This window comes from Trachypithecus francoisi, unplaced genomic scaffold (genome assembly GCF_009764315.1).
Source record: "Trachypithecus francoisi isolate TF-2019V2 unplaced genomic scaffold, Tfra_2.0 Lachesis_group8, whole genome shotgun sequence".
Classification (NCBI taxonomy): Eukaryota; Metazoa; Chordata; class Mammalia; order Primates; family Cercopithecidae; genus Trachypithecus; species Trachypithecus francoisi.
This window is the reverse complement of record NW_022681473.1, coordinates 55,298,634-55,323,640: the sequence shown is the minus strand read 5'-3', so window position 1 is coordinate 55,323,640 and position 25,007 is coordinate 55,298,634. Positions and strand designations below refer to the sequence as shown.

The 25,007-nt window shown below is 40.1% G+C and overlaps 1 protein-coding gene across 4 annotated transcripts in view; it reads right to left on the bottom strand.

The window, feature by feature from the left end:
* SBF2 (SET binding factor 2) overlaps positions 1-25,007 on the bottom strand; it is a 547,644-nt gene that overhangs the window by 217,121 nt on the left and 305,516 nt on the right. For all 4 annotated transcript variants that reach the window (XM_033206047.1, XM_033206049.1, XM_033206048.1 and 1 more), the window contains 2 exons: positions 22,039-22,137; positions 32-236 (listed from right to left, as the gene is read on the bottom strand). In XM_033206047.1, coding sequence (XP_033061938.1) covers positions 32-236; positions 22,039-22,137 — 304 coding nt within the window. The remainder of the gene's footprint in view (positions 1-31; positions 237-22,038; positions 22,138-25,007) is intronic.

Genomic DNA, 25,007 nt, shown 5'->3' with positions numbered 1-25,007 from the left:
TTACTCTTAAAACAGACAGACAAATACATACCAACAGGTGGACCAGCTGGCACAACACATTTCTTTTCTACTCTTGTGGCAGGAGGTGCATTCTGGTTCTTAGCAAGATTTTCCTGTATTAATTCCTGAACCCGGGCTTCATTAATCTTTGGGAAAGGAAGAATATGAACTCGCAAGTGGGATCCTTCTGTTGGCCGCGGAACTTTCTGGAATGCCATATGAGGGTTTGGATTCTCCTGTAATATCAGACATAGGTAAAATTATTCCAAGTTAAAATCACAATGGCAGATCGCCAGGAAGGGAGTGGGAGCTTACAGGGACACGAGCTGGGTGGTTATACATACATTCATACATACGCCATAAAACATGAAGTACCAAAATCTTACTTCTTCTTACATGCTCTATCAGCCGCATCTGATACAGCTGGGCATCTGTCTGCCTCTTCCATGAACACTTTCTTTACTTGGTTTCTAGGTCTTCTTGCTACATCTTTGCCTATTTCTCATCTCCCTAATGTCTTTAACAATGTGAATACCTCAGGGCTCAGTCCTTGGGTCTTTTTTCTGTTAACACTCATTCCTTGGTGATCACTTCCAGTCTCCTATCTTTACCATAAAAACACCAACAATTCGTAAGATTTTTTCTTTAAACGAGCTTTCTCCTAAACCCCATACCCACATGTTTAACTCTCTATACAATATTTTCAGTTGGATTTTAAAAAAAATTCTAAACCTATGTCCAGAATGGAGCTCTTACTCTTCACCCACCTCTATCCCTGCTTTGTTCAGTCTTCCTCACATCAGTCTATGGCACATTTATTTTTTCCAATCAGTTAGGCAAAAAGCTTAGAGTTATCTTTAATGCCATTCTCTAACACCCAATTATCCGTTCCTCTGCAGATCTTGCGGACTTTACCTTTAAAATGTTTACAACTTGGCCAGTTTCACACCACTTTGGTTCAAGTCAACACCTCATGTTATAGCACTACAACAGTCTCCTAGTCCCCCTGCTTCCACCTTTACTCCTTCATTCAACATTGCAAACTACGTGATCTAGTTAAGAGTATGTCGATTCATCACATAACCATTCTGTTCATTCCAATGGCTCGTCATCTCACTCACAATAAAACCCAAGGTTCTTAAAACAACTTACAAAGCCCTACAAGATCTGGCCTTTCTATATGATGTGTCCTGCCATGATTTCTTTCATTTTTTCTGCTCTAGACACACAGAACTTCTTGTTCCTGACTCAAAGCCTTTGCACTTAACTGTTCTCTCTGCCTGGAATGCCTGTGCCCCATGAATCTGTACAGCATCCTCCTTGCTTTCTTGCATTTCTTAGCTCAAAAGCCACCTTTCCTGATCACCTTATCTAAAATTATACTCTCTCCCCCAACACACTCCCTATCCCTGTTATCTTTTTCTCTATATCACTTATCACTGTCTCACATACTTTACATTTTATTTAACTTGTTTATTGTCTATCCTTCTCTCCATAAAATAAAGCTCTATGAGGGTAGATGTATACCTACTGTGTCTAGAAACTGCCTGGCACATAGCAGGCACCCTAAATCTCTTCCTACTGCATCTTAATGAGGGGGACACAATGTTGAACACACATAAGAATTGCAAGAATTGAATTAAATGTGTCAGCTAATACTTTTATAGACTCTTGGGGTTGGCATGAACTTTTTAGTCATCTAGTTAAGCAGGATTAGATCTCAAACACTCCAGGTAGAATGGAATCCATTCTTTTATAAAGTTCTCTAGGGAAGGCTGCTTTACAACTATTCTTGACCAATTCTAACACTTACCCTTTGCAACCAGAAAATTCCTTATTCCCACTGAACCTATGTTATTGATGCATAGATTAAACTCAATACTATCCCATACATCCTCTTGACAGTTAAAATGGCCAACTGCCATTACCTTTTAGGGTTGCTCCCCACAATTCTTTTTGGTTATATGGCCCAGACCTAGATAAAGAAAACATTGGGCTGAGGCAGATGATATAGTTAGTATGTCTCAGCAATAAAACAGAAACACACTGCTTCCTCCCACTGCTTTAAGTGTCAAAACACATGGGTTCCAGTTCTTGCTCTACTCTTTATTATGTGATGCAGGACAAACAACTTTGCCTAAGTTATATACTTAAGCTTATCTTATATAAGGCTCCTCAGAAGGTGAAATCAGATTTAAAATCTGTTCTTGCCAAAGCAGCCCTCATACATGCTTTGTATTTCTCCCCCATATCTAGCAAAGACAGGGAAAAATAAGTAAGTAAATCCTTAGTCCAACTCTTAGTAATCACTCTTTCTAAACCAAGTGTTGTAAAACTGTTTTAGAATTCTGTCTGGATTTAACACCAAGTCAACATTTAACAGTCACTGGCCTGAAATGTCTAAAACTGCCCTTTTCAAAAAGTGGTATTTTTGTTCTCTGTTCTTTAGGCATGACTCTTACCCATATACTGTCTTCTCAAAAATAATAAATACCAATTCTCTAAAATACATTGGGTAGATACCTTTTTTTCAGGCAGGTCAGGTAATTCATGTGGATCTTGAGGTCTGAATTATTTAAAGTATATTCATTACTTTGGTTTCTATTTATACTTTCCTTATAATAAAATTAAAACTCTAAATATATTTCCCATGAAGTCAATATTATAATAAAATTAAAACATAGAAAAATAAAGTAGAAATAATCTTAGTAACACCAGTATTTTTTCTAGTTTTATATATATATATATATATATTTTTTTTTTTTCTCTATCGCTACATTATCTGTCTTGTCTTGTTCCAAAAATGACTTGCAGTGGTTTAGAAAAAGCAGGATGCACTGGCCAGGCACAGTGTCTCATGCTTATGTAATCTCAGCACTTTGGGAGTTCGAAGTGGGCAAATCACTTTAGTACAGGAGTTCAAGACCAGCCTGGGCAACATGGTAAGACCCCATTTCTATAAAAAATAAAAAATTAGCCAGGCATGGTGGTGCCTGCCCGTAGTTCCAACTACTCAGGGGACTGAGGGAGGAGGATAGTTTAAGCCTGGGAGATGGAGGCTGTGGTGAGCTGTGATTGCACCACCACACTATAGCCTGGGTGACAGAGTGAGACCTTATCTCAAAAAAGGAAAAAAAAAAAAGAAAAAGAAGGATGCACATATCACTTTTAGTCAAAATCTCTAAGGAGTTGGTCCTGTAATTTGGTAAGTTCATCCTAAACTTTATAGGGACATACAAAGACCAAAAATAGTCAAGGAAATTCTGAAGAAGAGTTAAGTGGGAGAGTTAAGATTTCCAGGTATCAAAACTTATATAAACCTTTAATAATTAACACAGTACAACAACTGTTATTAGTGAAGAGTTAAAAGGACGAATGGAATAGAGAGTCCCAAAACAGGACTATGTGAGAAAATATGATAGAGGTAGGTGGCATGACAATTCAGGGGGAAAGGTTAGATAATTCAATGAGAGAGGTAGTTTAACAAAGTATTTTTAGTTCATGATCTCTGATTTCAGAATACCTGGTTTCAAACCCTAGCTTGGCCACTTACTAGTACTGTGACCTGGTGTAGTGTCAATTCACTTACCCCGGGTGTTTTAGTTTTCACATCTGTAAGGAAGACAATAATATAGTACCTATTTCATAAGGTTCTTATGAGTATTGAATGAGCTGTTACAGTAAAGCTGTTAGAACACACACACACACACACACATGCCACCCCAGAATGAATCTAAAGTCTGTTTTCCAAAATTTTTGGCTACATTCATTTTAAAAGTATTTATTCTCTTATTCTCTGCATATTCTATGGCATGGTACCATGCTTCTATAACTAAAGCCATCTCTTTCTTCCAAGATTTCCATCATATTACCAACTACTTATATTTGAGTAATTATAGTAGTAGTATCTGATATTTTTTTGTTTGTTTGTTTTTGAGACAGAGTTTCACTTTGTTGTCCAGGCTGGGGTGCAGTGGTGCGATCTCTGCTCACTGCAGCCTCTGCCTCCTGGGTTCAAGTGATTCTTCTGCCTCAGCCTCCCAAGTAGCTGGGATTACAGGTGTGCACCACTATGCCCAGTTAATTCTTTTGTATTTTTAGTAGAGATGGGGTTTCACTATGTTGGTCAGGCTGGTCTCGAACTCCTCACCTCGTGATCCACCCGCCTCGGCCTCCCAAAGTGCTGGGATTACAGAAATGAGCCACCACACCCTCCAATAAGTTTTAAATAGAAAACATTTATGTACAAAAGATGTTGCTATAGCAATTAGAAATATTGTAAACCAAATCCATACACAATTTAGAATTATAAGCATTTAAAAGATCATGTTAAAACAAAGTTCAAAGTTGAATATCTGTAGTTGTATAGATATTCTACACCAAAATGCAGGTTAGGGGTTAATTTTGTTAAATTATAATGTAGTTAGCTGTGTTTAGAAGATTCGAAAAAGACTCATGCCCCAGAATCTAGTAGTATTTGGTTTTCTGGCTCCTGAGTCTGTATACTGCTGCCCTCTAACGGGCAGCATGATAAATGTAAAGGACCACATTTGCCACCTCGAACCTAATTTGGTCACAAAATGACTTTTGAGAAGACAACAGCAATGAGAGGAGGTTTAGGGTAGGGGTCACTGTATTCTGCATATACTTAAAAACATCTGCTCTTACTTGTAACACAAAATGTGTTTGGACTGGTCCCTTGAAGGTCACCAAGCTCATTAAAAGCTACAGCCCAATTTTGTGTTGAATCTCCTTGTTGAAATAAGGAAATCCATTATTTTCTGACAGTACAAAGCAGCAGCCAAATTTTCATCTCTGATTCCAGAGAAATGCAAATATAAAGTAATAAACAAGGGCTAGACAACTAAACACTTACAGTGAATCTGACAACATTTATTTCCAAAGCAACCAAAATAAACTACTGAAAAAAGTTTGGCAGAATGCACTGTCTTTTAAATTTTGAATTTGGATGATGATTTTCAAGGAACGGTCTTTATAATCCTGCTTTAAGAGTATACTTTAGTAATTTGAGGTACAATAATTTTTTTCAGACATGAAAAAACGACATATACACACATCATCTAGTCTGCAACACTCCCCCAAACCTCCCAGCTTTGGTAGACTAAGTGAGAATATGCCTCGGGGTTACAGAATACAAGGCTTGAAACTAATTAATTTCAAATAAAAGCAAAGCAAGGCAAAACAAAAGCCCCAAATCCCAATGGAAATTCAAAGTAGTCAACAGCCACCATGGGAAAAAGAAAATTTTTCCTACGCATTGGTCTCAGCACTGAATGACAAATCAAAATGATATTGTTAGAGCTTACCAAGCTTCCCAGATTAATTCAAGTATTTGAAATTATTTAATGTGCACCAATTATACTTAGAGCTATGTGGGATAGCAAGTTACACAAATTTTGTTCTAATACAGTTGATGGCAATACTATCACTGGAGTAAATTGTTAAACACTGTCAAAATGTAACTGGACTCTTTAGAGTTGCCTGGTAGTGTACATGACACTGATGGAATGACTCATCCTCAATTTTCCAACTTCACAGGACTTTCAAGGATCACATCCTTGTGAGATGACTGAGACATTCAATTGAATGTCTTATCCTTTTTTAATTTATTTTATTTATTTTTTTTCAGGCGGAGTCTTGGTCTGTCGCCCAGGCTGGAGTGCAGTGAGGCGGTCTCGGCTCACTGCAAGCTCCGCCTCCCAGGTTCATGGCAATCTCCCGCCTCAGCCTCCCAAGTAGCTGGGACTACAGGCGCCCACTAATTTTTTGTATTTATTTAGAGATCGAGACCATTCACAGGATGGTCTCGATCGCCTGACCTCGTGATCCGCCCGCCTCAGCCTCCCAAAGTGCTGGGATTACAGGCGTGAGCCACCCGGCCTGAATGTCTTATCCTTAATACAAATACATCTGGTGGATGACTTTATTTCTGATATGCTGGTTGCCCTAATTCAGGGTTTCTCAACCTATGCACTAATTGACATTTGGGCTTGATCATTATTTGGGGTAAAGAGTGGGTGTCTTGTATATTGTAAGATGTTTAGAAGTATCTTTAGCCTTTATCCACTAGATGACAGTAGCACAGTCCCTCCAACTGTGACCACCAAAAATGTTTCCAGACGAATTTCATGAAGTAGGGTGGGAGGGTTGCTCCTGTTGAGAACCAATGCTCTAATTCATGACTCCAGATGGAGATTTCTTATTTTAAGACAAGTACTCTTGTCCCAAGTACGAAGGCAACATACAGTGACCAGCTAAGAGTCCTACACTCTCATTTACCTGCTAAAATACAAAGTAGAATCACAATGAGACACCGCCACATAACTGTTGGAAAGGCTAAAACAAGACTCCCCCTCAAACCACCAAAAAAAAAAAAGAAAAGAAAAGAAGGAAACCAGCTGGGTGCAGTGGCTCATGCCTGTAATCCCAGCACTTTTGGGAGGCTGAGGCGGGTGGATTATGGGAGTTCCAGACCAGCCTGACCACCATGGAGAAATCCCCGCCTCTACTAAAAATATAAAATTAGCGGCCGGGCACGGTGGCTCAAGCCTGTAATCCCAGCACTTTGGGAGGCCGAGATGGGCGGATCACGAGGTCAGGAGATCGAGACCATCCTGGCTAACACGGTGAAACCCCGTCTCTACTAAAAAATACAAAAAACTAGCCGGGCGAGGTGGCGGGCGCCTGTGGTCCCAGCTACTCGGGAGGCTGAGGCAGGAGAATGGCGTAAACCCGGGAGGCGGAGCTTGCAGTGAGCTGAGATCCGGCCACTGCACTCCAGCCTGGGCGACAGAGCGAGACTCCATCTCAAAAAACAAAAACATAAACAAAACAAAACAAAATATATAAAATTAGCCAGGTGTGGTGGTGCATGCCTGTAAACCCAGCTACTTGGGAGGCTGAGGCAAGAGAATCGCTTGAACCCAGGAAGTAGAGGTTGTGGTGAATCAAGATCACGCCATTGCACTCCAGCTTGGGTAACAACAGTGAAACTCTGACTAAAAAAAAAAAAAAACCAACTGACAATACCAACTGTGAGTAAAGATGTGGCACAAATGAAATGCTAATATACTGCTGGTGAGAATGCAAAATGATACAGACACTTGAGAAAACAGTTGGGCACTTTCCTATACAGTTAAATATTATATTACCATATATTCCAGCATCCCACTTCTAGGTATTCATACAAGAGAAATGAAAACTTATATTCACACAAAAACTTATGCAAATGTTTGGGGTGGTTCTATTCATTACTGCTAAAATTGTCTTTCAGTTGTAAATAAAACTTTAGTCCATCCATAAAGTGGATTACCACTCAGAAAAAGGAATAAATAATTGTATGAAGCAACATGATTGAATCTGAAATACATTGTGCTAAGTGAATGAAGCTAAACTCAAAAAACTACATACTGACATTATGGAAAAGGCAAAACTACAGAGACAAAATAATAGATAGGTGGTTGCCAAGTGTTTGAGGTGGTGGGAAGATGTGACTATTGTTTGGATGAACGGAGGCAAGATGGTGCACTTCCGGGTTCTTCATCCCCCCAACTTCTCCCGCGCGCGCAAAAATGCAGCCGGCGACCTGGTCGCACCTGTGGAACGCCCCCTGACACGCCCGTGCCCCGCCTATCGCCCTCCCACTCCTAGAAAAGCCGCTCCGGACGAATGCCACGCACGGACTTCCCAGCTTCCCCACTGGGTCGGGACTGTCGGAACTCCATCCGAGAGCTACACGGGCGACTCTGTGGGCCTCATTTGCCGGAGGCCGACAGACCTCTCCCCACCCACCTTCTTCCCCTGAAGCTAGGTGACCAAAATAAACTTGCAGTTTTGCTCCTACCCTTTGCCTAGTCGCTGGTTCTTTTGTGCCCGCTCTGGTGGTCTTAGGAAAATAAGTCAACTATAAAGGAGAATTAGGGAACTTTGGGGGATGATAGAAATACTCTATGTCTTATTGTGGTGCTAGTGGTTGTATGACTTCATGCATTTGTCAAAACTCATAACTGTAGATTAAAAAGTATACATTTTACTTATATAAAAATTAGATCATGATAAACCTGACTTATAAATGAACAAAGAAATCAGATAGGACGGGACAGGGGGTTCAATTTGAAGCCTATGCTTTGGGGTAGGGCTTCACTTCATCATCATAATCTATATAAGTCATTTATGTCATGTCTTGACTCTCTAAAGGTAATCACAATATTTTACTTCCATCCTATAATTTAAAAATTCCTTTATTCACAGTTGGCAAACAGTATAAATATCATCAGTGTAGACTGCATTTGCCTGGTAGTGAAATTAACATTTTGCAGAAATGTAAAGTGTATAGATTTTATTTGATTTGGACTAGTTATTTCTTGTATTTGAGTTTTCTTCTCCCATTAGGACTTCTAACACCTATTTGGTTCAATGCTGGGCAATGAAATATCCATAAGGCACAATTAGAAATTTCATATTATTATTATTCTTTTTTTTTTTTTGAGACAAAGTCTCGCCCCATTGCGCAGGCTGGAGTGCAATGGCATGATCTCGGCTCATTGCAACCTCTGCCTCCCAGGTTCAAGCGATTCTCCTGCCTCAGCCTCCCAAGTAGCTGGGATTTCAGGCACATGCCACTATGCCCAGCTAATTTTTTGTATCTTTAGTAAGAGACAGTGTTTCACCATGTTGGCCAGGCTGGTCTCACACTCCTGACCTCATGATATGCCCGCATTGGCCTCCCAAAGTGTTGGGATTACAGGTGTGAGCCACCGCACCCAGCCCAGAAATCTCATATTATTTTACAAAGAATTCTAGGTTCTTTAATATTTCCTTTAACTTTTACTAAAACTGTCAGATAAAGCCAGGTATGGTGGTAAGTGTCTGTAGTCCCAGCTACTTGGCAGCATGAGGTGGGAGGATCACTTGAGGCCAGAAGTTTGAGGCTGTAGTGCACTATGTTTGTGCCCGTGAATAGCCATTGTACTTCAGCCCGGGCAACAAAGTGAGATACCATCTCTAAAATAAAAAGCAAGAAACAACAAAACAAAAATTGTCAAATTACATATCTAACAAATATTTTTATACTATCACAGATGCAAAACAAATTAGAAAAACTGTACTACGTAAAACAATAAAACACGTCCAACTGATTTCTTTTTTTTTTTTTTTTTTTTTTTTTTTTTTTTTTTTTGAGACGGAGTCTTGCTCTGTCGCCCAGGCTGGAGTGCAGTGGCCGGATCTCAGCTCACTGCAAGCTCTGCCTCCCGGGTTTATGCCATTCTCCTGCCTCAGCCTCCGGAGTAGCTGGGACTACAGGCGCCCGCCACCTCGCCCGGCTAGTTTTTGTATTTTTAGTAGAGATGGCGTTTCACCGTGTTAGCCAGGATGGTCTCGATCTCCTGACCTTGTGATCCGCCCGTCTCGGCCTCCCAAAGTGCTGGGATTACAGGCTTGAGCCACCGCGCCCGGCCCCAACTGATTTCTTAATGCCCTGAAGTAGTTTCATGAAGTTCTTGTCTTGGCCTATCTTTTTATCTTGGCCTATCTTAATGTTCTCACTTTGTGAAAACATTTGTTAGTGGCCCTTTATATGTGCATATCAAGAGTCATAGCGGTCAGGGGTACTGGCTCACCCCTTAATCCCAACACTTTAGGAGGCTGAGATAGGAGGACTGCTTGAGGCTAGGAGTTCAAGACCAAGACCATCCTGGGCAACATAGTGAGACCCTGTCTCTACAAAAAAATTACAAAAAGTTAGCCAGGCATGGTGGTGTGTGCCTATAGTCCCAGCTACTAGGAAGGCTGAAGCAGGAGGAATGCTTGAACCTAGGAGGTCAAGGTTGTAATGAACTATGATCAAGCCACTGCACTCCTTTCTGGGTGTCAGGGCATGACCCTGTCTCTTTAAGAAAAAAAAAAGAATCATAGCGATAGGGCAGGGAAGTAGTTAAACGTGTTCTCATGCAGACACTGAAGATTCTGAAAACCAAAAAAGTAGGTCAATCCCTACATTATCAACTGGAAATGGAAAGAAGCTGCATAGGTGTGTTGCCGATAATCTCTGTGGTATAAACCCTGCTAATGCTTACAAGGTTTGTCTCTATTAGATTTAGTCCTTCTCTTCTCCTTCCTTCCACCTAAACCATTCCCCCAAAGTCACCAAATGCCTTTCTTAATTATTTGGAAAGCTCCAGAAAGCTAAAAGAGCAGCTAAGCTCAGTTACAATTCATCCTACTCACATTCCTGAAATCTCACTAAAAAGCAATACAAAGGAGTGGTGAGAAGAGACTGCAAAATTAAGGTACATTTTTGAGATGCTTCAAAGGGAAACGAAAAGAGGGCCTAGATACACATACCCACAGACTTCAGTGCAATAAAGTATTTACAAACATCTGAATGGAATCACCAGGTCTCAATCCCAACCCAATAATAAGGAAAGAGTCAAATTATATGGTTGGTTCTTGCTTACCAAAAGGGAATTTTAGAAATGTGATTAAAAAAAAAAACTGACTAGTTAAAAATAGAACCACGTGGATTATTTTCCTTGCATTGATACCATCCTGCCTCCCTTCCCCCAATTTCCTGCACAACCTATGAAAGTAACTTTACTGTCATGTTCTGCTTTTTAACTTTATGAAGTGTTTACTTCATGAATGATGATTTTATCATGGACTTCAGAATCTTAGCACTAGAATGAATCTCAGACAATCTAATGACAATCCACTGGGATAGTCACAAATTCTTACTTGTCATGTCTGTGTATCCTTTTCTGAGGGATATTAGGAGAATTATGTATCTAGAAAATGCCTGGCACTAATAAGTACTTAAGGAATAGAATTTATTAAATTAAATGAAATATAATTAGATTGTGAAAAAAATTTCCAATAAGGCCCATGAAATGTAGAAGACATCTGAAGGGCTCTTACCTAGTAATACAATCTTTTAATATTTCATGATGCTCACTTTTGAAGCGTCAGTTTTAAAGGATAGGGACAGTCTGTGTTTTTGTTTGTTTTTGTTTTTGAGACAGGGTCTCACTTTATCACCCAGGCTGGAGTGTAGTGGCAGGACTTCGGCTCAATGCAGCCTCAACCTTCTGGGCTCAAGCCTCCACCTCCTGGGCCGAGGTGAGTGGATCCCTTGAGCCCAGGAGTTCCAGATCAGCCTGGGCAACAAGGTGAAACTCCGTCTCTACCAAAAAATAAAAAAAAAATTAGCCGGGTATGGTGGCATATGCCTGTAGTCCCAGCTACTCAGGAGGCTGAGGTTAGAGGATCGCTGGAGCCCAGGAGGTCAAGGCTGCAGTGAGCCAAGATTGTGCCACTGCACTCCAGCCTGGGCAACAGACTGAGACCTTGTCTCAAACAAACAAAAAGAACAACATCTAAAGTCAACTACTGCAAACATCATTGTTTTTTCCAATTGGAGATGATCCAGCCTTATAGTGAAAAAACACAGGCTTAGGAAATGAATAGATGAAAATTCCTAATTTAAAATCTGGATTTCATCACTTAAGAGTCGTATGATTCTGAGTCAATTAGCCCCACTAAAATGGGGATAATGATACTTGCCTTACATTGTCATGAGGATTAGAGATCATTGTATGTAAAGTGCTTAATCCCATGCCTGACACAATGTAGCTAATGTGCTCTCATGCAGACACTGAAGATTCTGAAAGCCAAAGTGGGCCAAGTCCTGCATTATCAGCTGGGCATGGAAAGAAAAGCAGTATATTTATATATGAACTCAATATTTATTACTATTATAATAGGTCAACAGAAATTTCTCAGATGATCATGCTGTAATTACTTCCACACAGCCACCATAAGTGGCAAAGACCAGCACACAACACAAGTTTTCCTTCTAACAGAATTCTACCAGATTTCTTTTTTAAGTTTTAGTATACTAATCAGGAAACACATTTATTATACTGATCATAGTTATAAACAACTAAAAATGTGATCAGTCCGGCTGGGTGCGGTGGATCACTCCTGTAATCCCAGCACTTTGGGAGGCTGAGGAGGGTGGATCACAAGGTCAGGAGATCAAGACCACCCTGGCTAACACGGTGAAAACCCATCTCTACTAAAAATACAAAAATTAGCTGGGCATGGTGGCGGGCGCCTGTAGTCCCAGCTACTAGGGAGGCTGAGGCAGGAGAATGGTGTGAACGTGGGAGGCAGAGTACAGTGAGCCGAGACCAGGCCACTGCACTCCAGCCTGGGCAACAGAGCAAGACTCTGTCTCAAAAAAAAAAAATGTGATCAGTCAATAAATTCAAGTAACAGATCTTGGCATGCAAGTTGCCAGAAAAATAATTTATTTATACTTTTGCTAAACCAATATTATGATTTAACGTGTGATGTATTTAGAAATCTGAAAGTATTGCTTCTTAGTAAAGAAGCCAATAATCTACAAGTAACAGTCAATTAAAGTACTTCTGTGTTAAGTAATTTAAAATTGAAATCAAATTCATCTTTTTTTTTTTTTTTTGAGACAGGGTCTTGCTCTGTTGCCTAGGCTGGAGTACGGTGGCTCAATCATAGCTTTCTGCAGCCTCAAACTCCTTGGCTGAACTCCTGGGCTCAAGCAATCCTCCCACCTCAGTCTCCTGAACAGGCAGGAATACAGGTGTCCATCACCACATGTAATTTTTTTTTCTTTTTTTAAGACAGAGTCTTGCTCTGTCACCTAGGCTGGATGCGTTGGTGTGATCTCGGCTCACTGCAACCTCTGCCTCCTGGGTTCAAGCAATTCTCCTGCCTCAGCCTCCCAAATGGTTGGGATTATAGACATGTGCCAGCATGCATGGCTAATTTTTGTATTTTTAGTAAAGACAGGATTTCACCATGTTGGCCAGGCTGGTCTTGAACTCCTGACCTCAAGCGATTCGCCCACCTTGGCCTCCCAAAGTGCTGGGATCACAGGCATGAGCCACCACACTCAGCCTAAATTCATCTTTTAACAGGCACAAGAAACGTTATGGCTAATGATTTCTGCATGTGTTAGTAATATTACTGTTGCCTTAATATTACAGGCAGACTATATCTATTTCCAGAATTTATAATGAACCACTAGCAACTGATAAAACAGAACTTAAGAATTTTCTATTTATCAAAATTTAGATAAGCATAATTAATAAAAGATGGATTTTTTTGTTTTAATATGAAACCTCTGAACTTTATGTTGTTCTCTTTCAAAAAAGTATATATTCCCTCAAAGAAAGATCACATTCTAAATGTAGAACTTAAAACTCAGAAATAATGGAATAACATTAAAAAAGGCATTTTTTAAAGTATCCCTGATTGTATCCAATTGGTTCTCAAATTTCAAATGAATGTGACAAAGCATTGACTAATAATCCAGTGTCCAAAAAGGTCCATCTAGTCACATCACTAAATTAAACAACACCTGTTGCGGGTCAAGATACTGACCCTGAATTCTTCTTCACTTTTCCTTAAAAATACATCTTCCCCAGAAGCTAAGTAAGTGGTACTCATTAAAGCTGGCAACAATAGACACTGAGGACTACTAGACGGGGAGGAAAGGAGTGGGGAAAGGGGGTGAAAAGTGACTACTGGGTACTCTGCTCAGTACCTGGGTGGTGGCATCAATCGTACCCTAAACCTCAGCATCACACACTAAGCCCAGCTAACAAATCTGTACATGTGGCCCCTAAATCTAAAATAAAACTTGAAATTATTTAAAAGATGTTTGAAATAGGCAAAAATAAAAGTTTACTTGATTTATAATTTCTTTTTTTTTTTTTTTTTTTTTTGAGATGGAGTCTTGTTCTGTCGCCCGGTCTGGAGTGCAGTGGCCGGATCTCAGCTCACTGCAAGCTCCGCCTCCCGGGTTCACGCCATTCTCCTGCCTCAGCCTCCCGAGTAGCTGGGACCACAGGCGCCCGCCACCTCGCCCGGCTAGTTTTTTGTATTTTTAGTAGAGACGGGGTTTCACCGTGTTAGCCAGGATGGTCTCGATCTCCTGACCTCGTGATCCGCCCGTCTCGACCTCCCAAAGTGCTGGGATTACAGGCTTGAGCCACCGCGCCCGGCCATAATTTCTCTTATTTTTTTCAAGAGGTATACAGTCAATAACCACCATCTTATAAGTAAGATTTTAATGTTCAATTCTACATTTCCCTTATGAAAAGACTAATGAGAAAATGTATAACCATTACTATATTTTAATCTTTGGATGCCAATACTCTATTTAAATCAATGATATGGCTCTAATTTTAGATTGGTTGAGTTGTCTTTCCAGAAGTTATTTGCTATACAGATAAAGTATATGTTAGAACCACAAATTAAAAGAAAATTTCTACTTTGACAATGTTGAGATTAGAAACAGTATAGAATGTTACATTTCTGTCTTCCAGAATATTTTTTTGTTTACTAAATTAAAGTCAGAATCTAATCATAATTTAAAAAATTTACATCTTTCCTCAACTTTTCCCTGGAGGACTACAGTTCCCACTTACTTTACTTTTCTCAGGACTGAAAGCTCCACAGCAGGAGAAATAAGGAACACTCATGAGCCCAAATCCCTTTTTCTATATGAATATAATCTCTGTCATTTTAGGCTCTTTTCTTTCCTGGTGTTCAAATAGTTTTTCACATTTTACCACATCCGAATCCTTTTAACTTATTGCATTTCCTCTATCCATGGAATATTTTCATCCTTGTGTTTCTGTGGTCACTTCCCAATTTGCTATTTTTCTTTCAGCTTTTCGCTCCCTCTCTGTTCAAAACAGTGCAACTCCTGATCCAGCTGACAACCACCGTACCAAGCCAAAGCAGAGCACACTGGTCAGTTGTGTTTGAGGTGGTTCGGGTCTCCAGTGAGTCTCACCTTTATGTCTTATAAGAGACCCAAATAAAAACCATAATGAGGGCAAATGACAAACTGAAAAAACTGTGACTAACATGTTTTCATAGCACACTGATTGACAGGAAAATTACTTTGAAAAATGTGGTCTATTTTGACATACAGTACCAACTGTAATATCTCATAATTTACAATCTAGAGCAAAAAATCTATCACAGAAAGAGGAAGTGTTCTAGTTCTGTCAACAAAATACTTTAACAGTATATTTTCAAAATTAATGACTGTCTAAAGAGAGGGGATCATGGCAGATGACAGGTAGGACTAGACTGCAGCTCCAGACAGAGCAGCATGTGGAGGCTTGCATTGTGAGTTTTAGCTCCAGATCAACTGCAAGAACAAACCAGTAATCCGGAGAGGACCCAGAGACCCTCGGAAGGAAGTGGACTGCTCCTGCGGGATTTGGGAGACACCCCAAATACTGTGAGTGCCCCAACTGCCTAAGTGGGAAAGGGAGACCCTCCTCTCCCGAACACACAGTGGAGAAGCTGAAGGTCTGTTTGTGGGAGAAGTTTCTAGTTTACCTAAAGCTGAGTCAAGTTAGAGAGCCAAGCGAAATACAGGGGTAGAGAAAGCAGCAGAAAGGCCCTGGAAGCTTGCTGGGTCCCAAAGCAGCCCATTCCTGCCTGGCACCACAGGGATCCCTAGGGACAGTGGCCAGAGGACTGGCGGGTAAAACTCGACAGGGAGAAGGAATTCTCTGGTTGAACTTTATAACTATTTGAATGGAGTGAGAAGCCCCAGGGGTAGTGGGGGATGAAAATCCGGGTTACAAACTTCACAGGCAGGGGAAGAACTGAAGCACTTTTCTTTCACAGCTGGGAGGCGGATAGCCTCGCGCAAGTTTTCAAGCTCATCTTGCCCTCCGCCTGGAAACAGACTCCGGGCTACTGGGGGGCACAGTGGGAGAGAAACTGGCCCTTCTGTTTGCGTGGGAGCTGGGTGAGGCTTGTGCCTGCTGGTTTTCCCCCACTTTCCTGACAACCTGCATGACTCAACAGAGGCAGCCATAATCTCCCTAGGTACGCAACTCCAGTGACCTGGGAATCTCACCCCCATGCCCCACAGCAGCCACAGCAAGACCTGCCCAAAGAGAACCTGAGCTAAGACAGGCCTAGCTCCGTCCCAACCTGATGGTCCTTCCCTATCTATCCTCATAGCAGAAGACAAAGGGCATATAATCTTGGGAGTTCACCGCTGGTCCCTCTCCACATTACCACAGTTGATGCTTTCTGGAAGGCACCACCCCTGACAGGAGGCCAATCAGAACAAAAATAGAGCATTAAACCACCAAAGCTAAGGGCCCTCAGGGAGTTCACTGCACCCTCCGCCACCTCCACCAGAACAGGCATTGGTATCCACAGCTGAGAGACCCATAGACGGTTCACATCACAGGACTCTGTGCAGACAATCCCCAGTACCAGCCTGGAGCCGGGTAGACTCGCTGGGTGGCTAGACCCAGAAGAGAGACAACAATCACTGCAGTTTGGCTCACAGGGAGTCACATCCATAGGAAAAGAGGGAGAGTACTACATCAAGGGAACACCCTGTGGGACAAAATAATCTGAACAACAGCCTTCAGCCCTAGACCTTCCTTCCCTCTGACAGTGTCTACCCCAATGAGAAGGAATCAGAAAACCAACCCTGGTAATATGATAAAACAAGGCTCTTCAACATCCCCCCAAAAATCACACTAGTTCACTAGTAATGGACCCAAACCAAGAAGAAGTCCTCGATTACCTGAAAAAGAACTCAGGAGGTTAGTTATTAAGCTAATCAGGGAGGGAGCAGAGAAAGGCAAAGCCCAATGCAAGGAAATCCAAAAAATGATACAAGAAGTGAAGGAAGAAATATTCATGGAAATAGATAGCTTAAAGAGAAAACAATAAAAAATTCAGGAAACTTTGGACACACTTTTAGAAATGGGAAATGCTCTGGAAAGTCTCAGCAATAGAATTGAACAAGTAGAAGAAAGAAATTCAGAGTTGGAAGACAAGGTCTTCAAATTAACCTAATCCAACAAAGACAAAGAAAAAAGAGTAAGAAAATATGAACAAAGCCTCCAAGAAGTCTGGGATTATGTTAAACGACCAAACCTAAGAATAATCGCTGTACCTGAGGAAGAAGAGAATTCTAAAAGCCTGGAAAACATATTTGGGGGAATAATCGAGGAAAACTTCCCCGGCCTTCCAAGAGACCCAGACATCCAAATACAAGAAGCACAAAGAACACCTGGAAATTCATCACAAAAAGATCTTCACCTAGGCACATTGTCATCCGGTTATTCAAAGTTAAGACAAAGGAAAGAATCTTAAGAGCTGTGAGACAGAAGCAACAGGTAACCTATAAAGGAAAACCTATCAGATTAACAGCAGATTTCTCAGCAGAAACCCTACAAACCAGAAGAGATTGGGGCCCTATCTTCAGCCTCCTCAAACAAAACAATTATCAGCCAAGAATTTTGTATCCAGCAAAACTAAACATCATATACGAAAGTCATTTTTCAGACAAACAAATGCTGAAAGAATTCACCATTACCAAACCACCACTACAAGACCTGCTAAAAGGAGCTCTAAATCTTGAAACAAATCCAGGAAACACATCAAAACAGAACCTCTTTAAAGTATAAATCACACAGGACCTATAAAACAAAAACACAAGTTAAAAAGCAAAAACAAAAAACAAAACCAAAGCACACAGGCAACGAAGAGCATGATGAAAGCAATGGTACCTCACATTTCAATACTAACACTGAATGTAAATGACCTGAATGCTCCACTTAAAAGATACAGAACTGAAGAATGGATAAGAACGCACCAACCAACCATCTGCTGCCTTCAGAAGACTCACCTAACACATAAGGACTCACATAAACTTAAGGTAAAGGAGTAGAAAAAGGCATGTCATGCAAATGGACACCAAAAGTGAGCAGGGGTAGCTATTCTTTTTAGATGGTTTGTTTTGTTTTGTTTTGTTTGAGATAGAGTCCTGCTCTGACACTCAGGCTGGAGTACAGTGGTGCGATCTTGGCTCACTGCAACCTCTGCCTCTCAGGTTCAAGTGATTTTCCTGCCTCAGCCTCCCAAATAGCTGGGATTATAGGTGCCTGCCACCATGCCTGGCTAATTTTTGTATTTTTAGTAGAGATGGGGTTTCACCATGTTGGCAAGGCTGGTCTCAATTTCCTGAACTCAGGAGATCCTCCCGCCTCGGCCGCCCAAAGTGCTGGGATTACAAGCGTGAGCCACCATGCCTGGCTGGGTAAGCTATTCTGATATGAGACAAAACAAACTGTAAAGCAACAGTGGTTAAAAAAGACAAAGAGGCACAGTATACAATGGTAAAAGGCCTTCTCCAGCAGGAAAATATCACAATCCTAAACATATATGCACCTAACACTGGAGCTCCCAAATTTATAAAACAATTACTAATAGACTTAAGAAATGAGATAGACAGCAACACAATAATAGTGGGGGACTTCAATACTCCACTGACAGCATTAGACAGGTCCTCAATACAGAAAGTCAACAAAGAAACAATGGATTTAAACTATATCTTGGAACAAACAGACTTAATGGATATATACAGAACATTTTATCCAACCACCGCAGAATACACATTCTATTCAACAGTGCATGGAACTTTCTCCAAGATAGACCATATCATAGGCCATAAAACAAGCCTCAATAAACTTAAGAAAATTGAAATTTTATCCAGCACTCTCTCAAACCACAGTGGAATAAAACTGGAAATTAACTCCAACAGGAACCTTCAAAACCATGCAAATACATGGAATTTAAATAACCTGCTCCTGAATGAGCATTCAGTGAAAAACGAAATCAAGATGGAGATTAGAAAATTCTTTGAGCTGAATGATAATAATGACACAACCTATCAAAACCTCTGGGATACAGCAAAGGCGGTGCTAAGAGGAAAGTTCATAGCCCTAAACGCCTACATCAAAAAGTCTGAAAGAGCACAAACAGACAATCTAAGGTCACACCTCAAGGAACCAGAGAAACAAGAACAAACCAAATTTAAACCCAGCAGAAGAAAGGAAATAACCAAGATCAGAGCAGAACTAAATGAAAATGAAAAAAAAAAAAATTACAAAAGATAAATGAAACAAAAAGCTGGTTCTTTGAAAAGATAAATAAAATTGATAGACCATTAGCAAGATTAACCAAGAAAAGAAGACAGAAAATTCAAATAACCTCACTAAAAAATGAAACTGGAGCTATTACACCTGACACCACTGAAATACAAAGGATCATTCAAGGCAACACCTTTACACACATAAATTAGAAAACCTAGAAGAGACTAATAAATTCCTGGAAAAATACAACCCTCCTAGCTTAAATCAGAAAGAATTAGATGCCCTGAACAAACCAGTAACAAGCAGCAAGATTGAAATGGTAATTTAAAAATTACCAACAGAAAAAAGTCGAGGACCAGATGGATTCACAGCAGAATTCTATCAGACATTCAATGAAAAATTGGTACCAATCCTTTTGACACTATTCCACAAGACACAGAAAGAAGGAACTCCCCCTAATTTATTGTATGAAGCCAGCATCACCCTAATACCCAAACCAGGAAAGGACATAACCAAAAAAAGAAAACTGCAGACTGATATCCTTGATGAACACAGATGCTAAAATCCTTAACAAAATACTAGCTAACCAAATCCAACAACATATCAAAAAGATAATCCACCATGATCAAGTGGGTTTCATACCAGGGATGCAGGGATAGGTTAACATACATAAGTCAATAAATGTGATATACCACATAAACAGAATTAAAAACAAAAATCACATGATCATCTCAATAGATACAGACAAAGCACTGGACAAAATTTAGCATCCCTTTATGATTAAAACTCTCAGCAAAACTGGCATATGAGGGACATACCTTAATGTCATAAAAGCCACCTATACCAAACCCACAGTCAACATAATACTGAATGGGGAAAAGCTGAAAGCATTCCCTCTGAGAACTGGAACAAGACAAGGATAACCACTCTCACCACTCCTTTTCAACACAGTACTGGAAGTCCTAGCCAGAACAATGAGACAAGAGAAAGAAATAAAGGGCATCTAAATTGGTAAAGAGGAAGTAAAACTGTCACTGCTTGCTGATGGTATAATCATTTACCTTGAAAACCCTAAAGACTCCTCTAGAAAGCTCATAGAACTGATAAAAGAATTCAGCAAAGTTTCCAGATATGAGATTAATGTACACAAATCAGAAGCTCTTCTATAAACCAACAGCGACCAAGCAGAGAAACAAATCAAGAACTCAACCCCTTTACAATAGCTGCAAAAAAGTTAAAATACTTAGCAATATACCTAACAAAGGAGTCGAAAGACCTCTACATGGAAAACTACAAAACATGGCTGAAAAAAATAATAAACGATGCAAACAAATGGAAACACATCCCATGCTCATGGATGGGTAGAACCAATATTGTGAAAATGACCATACCACCAAAAGCAATCTACAAATTCAATGCAATCCCCATCGGAATACCATCATCATTCTTCACAGAATTAGAAAAAACAATTCTAAAATTCATATGGAACCAAAAAAGGGCCCACATAACCAAAGCAAGACTAAGCAAAAAGAACAAATTTGGAGGCATCACACTACCTGATTTCAAACTATACTATAAGGCCATAGTCACCAAAACAGCATGGTACTGGTATGAAAACAGGCACATAGACCAATGGAACAGAATAGAGAACCCAGAATAAACTCAAATGCTTACAGCCAACTGATCTTCAACAAAGAAAACGAAAACATAAAGTGGGGAAAGGACATCTTTTTCAACAAATGGTGCTGGGATAATTGGTTAGCCACATGTAGGAGAATGAAACTGGATCCTCATCTCTCACCTTATACAAAAATCAACTCAATATGGATTAAGGACTTAAAACCTAAGACCTGAAACTATAAAAATTCTAGAACACTGGAAAAACCCTTCTAGACATTGGCTTAGGCAAAGATTTCATGACCAAGAACCCAAAAGCAAATGCAATAAAAACAAATATAAATAACTGGGGCCTAATTAATGAGCTTTTGCACAGCAAAAGGAACAGTCAGCGGAGTAAACAGACAACCCACAGTGTGGGAAAAAAATCTTCACAATCTATACATCTAACAAAAGACTACTATGCAGAATCTATAACAAACTCAAACAAATCAGTAAGAAAAAAACAATCCCATCCAAAAGTGGGCTAAGGACATGAATAGACAGTTCTCAAAAGAAGATATACAAATTGCCAACAAACATATGAAAAAATGCTCAACATCACTAATTTCAGGGAAATGCAAATCAAAGCCATAATGCGATACCATCTTACTCCTGCAAGAATGGCCATAATCAAAAGATCAAAAAACAGTTGATGTTGGAGTGGATGTGGTCAACGAGGAACACTTCTACACTGCTGGTGGCAATGTAAACTAGTACAGCTACTATGGAAAACGATGTGAAGATTCCTTAAAGAACTAAAAGTAGAACTACCATTTGATCGAGCAATCACACTACGGGGTTTTACTCAGAGGAAAAGAAGTCATTATTTGAAAAAGACACTTGCACATGCATGTTTATAGCAGCACAATTCACAATTGCAAAACCATGGAAACAACCCAAATGCCCATCGATGAGTGGATAAAGAAACTGTGCCATATATATATATATATATATATATACACATACACATACATACATATATTGCGCAGCCATGAAAAGGAATGAATTAACAGCATTTACAGTAACCTGGATGAGATAAGAGACTATTCTTCTAAGTGATGTAACTCAGGGATGGAAAACCAAACATTATATGTTCTCACTGATACATGGGAGCTAAGCTATGAGGACACAAAGGCATAAGAATGATACAATAAACTTTGGGGACTTGGGGGGAAGAGTGGGAGGGAGGCAAGGGATAAAAGCCTACAAATATGATGCAGTGTATACGGCTTGGGTGATGAGTGTACCAAAATCTCACAGATCACCACTAAAGAACTCACTCATGTAACCACATACCACCTGTACCCCAATAACTTAGGAAAAATAAAATAAAATAAAAAATAAATAAATAAAATTAATGACTGTCTAAATAAATATACTTACTTACATTTTTAAATAGTTGCTCAGCAAGTTCTCTGACATGCTTTATCATCTTCACTGGGTTATTTTCTTCAACTTTAATTCTCTCTACTTCAAAGGCTACCAACTAGGAAAAAGAATCAAAAGGCAAAACATCAATTCCAAAATATGCCAAATTCAAAAACTGTGATAATTTCATACAATTTGCAAGCCAAAAAAATCCAACACAACATATAGGCCGGGCGCGGTGGCTCAAGCCTGTAATCCCAGCACTTTGGGAGGCCGAGACGGGCGGATCACGAGGTCAGGAGATCGAGACCATCCTGGCTAACACGGTGAAACCCCGTCTCTACTAAAATACAAAAAACCAGCCGGGCGAGATGGCGGGCGCCTGTAGTCCCAGCTACTCGGGAGGCTGAGACAGGAGAATGGCATGAACCCGGGAGGCGGAGCTTGCAGTGAGCTGAGATCCGGCCACTGCACTCCAGCCTGGCGACAGAGTGAGACTCCGTCTCCAAAAAAAAAAAAATCCAACATATACATTATTTTTAAAACAAAATACTTTAGGTTTTGGGGTTTCACCTCCATTCTGGGGTTACAGGGTCAATCAAACCCTTGAACTGTATAGTGGTCCCTCCCTGAGGATTTAGGGCCCTATTTCTCCTAGGGAAAAGTCATTTCTGGAACTCAGAGAGACCCTGTCATTCCACAGGCCTCAGTCAGAGAAATTCAGACAGTCAGAAAGTGTCTGAACACTTCCTTAACTCACAAAACATGAACCAAATGTCCAAGTCAGGATGCTCAGACTTTAGTCCTAGCTCTCCTAACAGTGTGTGATCTGGGACAAGGCACTTAAACTCCTGAGCTTCAGTTTGCTCATCTCTAAAATAAGATGGAAGAACAAAATGGCCTTTAGATTCCTTCTAGTCTCAAACTATCTCTTTATTAACTAATTTACTGGAAGAACTGTGTGACTGTATACTTAGGGTAAAGAAAAGAAGGCTGACAGGAAAAAAATTGTGGAGGGTAAATAGATGGACAATAAAAATAAAAAGGTACAATACAGGATTCTTCTAGGAACTAATAGATTCGCTGCATAGGCATATAAAACTATGGCTTACCTATTCTAGGCTAGGATTCAGAAAGATGATCAAGGACAAACATTCTTTTCATTCTAAGACATCTATCTGATGGGAGTGTGAGGACAAGGCCATGCACAATGCAAGCTGCCTCTCAAAGCCCGCATATACCCCATTGTGGTAGGCTGCCCTAGGCTAACTGAAAACAAGGATCACTTTCCCAGGAGCAAATGCTATTTTTCTACCAAAGCATTCCCATGCAAATGGCCAAAGAGGGTAGAATGAGAAATTAGTTAGTTCTGATGGCTCATTTTTCTTAGACTCTTGACTGATATATACATATGATTCACTGGCAGTCAAGTAACAAAAGTAAGACACCCAAAGTCACCACTGTGGGCCAAACAGAGAACTGGATGAACACTAATGGGTGACCCAATAGGAACCTTGGCTTATCATTGTTTCCAATCTAGAGTATATTTGTATAAACAATAAATAAATAAAAAATAAGTTAGCACATAAAGTTAGAGACATAAAATGAAGCCTAACGCAGTTGAGTGGCTCTCAGAGTCAATGACTTTGGGAGAGTTTGGAAGAGGTGGTGAGATAAGAGGGAAACGACCTACAAAATAGAGGCTGTGGCAAGCAAGTTTTCTATAAGTAATCTTGCTTTTTAGTTGTGATGAAGCTGTCAGAGGAAGATAAATTTGAATAGCAAAGAGAGCGTATATAAACCAATGTTACTATTCATAAAGCTTCAAAGACTAACAAAATGTAGGTGCTAGAAAAGACCTTGGAGACCATCTATTTTAAACCCATAAAATATTATGTTATGAATTACTTAGTACAGAATCTAAAGGCTGATATGTTAGTAGAATCAATAACCAATCATGTTATATGGTAGTATTAGAGAATCAATGACCAATAATTGATTACAAAAAATTGTCCACCTCAGGATGTTTCCTAAATCTTCATATGCTTTGTGTTATTAATTAAAGCATCTGATGCAGTAAACATATTCTACACAGAACTAAAACATGTGTCTCTTCTTTAAAAATTCTTACCTATGAATACTTCACTATCTTTTATTTTTTTTATTTTTATTTTTTGAGACGGAGTCTTGCTCTGCTGCCCAGGCTGGAGTGCGGTGGCCGGATCTCAGCTCACTGCAAGCTCTGCCTCCCGGGTTCACGCCATTCTCCTGTCTCAGCCTCCCGAGTAGCTGAGACTACAGGCGCCCGCCTCGTCGCCCGGCTAGTTTTTTGTATTTTTTAGTAGAGACGGGGTTTCACCGTATTAGCCAGGATGGTCTCGATCTCCTGACCTCGTGATCCGCCCGTCTCAGCCTCCCAAAGTGCTGGGATTACAGGCTTGAGCCACCGCGCCCGGCCACTTCACTATCTTTAAAAAAAAATAAAAGACCCTTCTCCTCCGAACCAAAGATATTTAAGACCTTCATTCCTACCTTCCCTATATAAAAGAAAATTACCAGAGGCAAAACACGACCACTAACACGATGCTCCAATATCTTGGGATCTAGGAATGTGGTTCTTTTATAGATATCAAGAAACTTTTTAGATTTTTGGTTCTAATATAGTACTCTTTCAAAAATTGAAATGAGAATAATATTCTTGTTCTATCCACCAGAGTGGGCTGCTGTGAATATAGAGTTAAATGATAAATGGAAAGGTGACTTTAAAAAAGAGCACAATAAATGCAAATAGCATTCTTGAGTCACATCTGCCCTGTTTCTCCCTTTATATGGCTAATTCCTTGAAGATAGAGACAGAAATCTGTTTTCCATATATTTAATGTCTCCTAAGACAGGTAGAGAAGGGTTGAAGATTGATTAGTGAGAATGCCACAAACTTAAACTATGGCTCTATGATTCTGATAGACTACATGTAACTCCAGTTTGAAG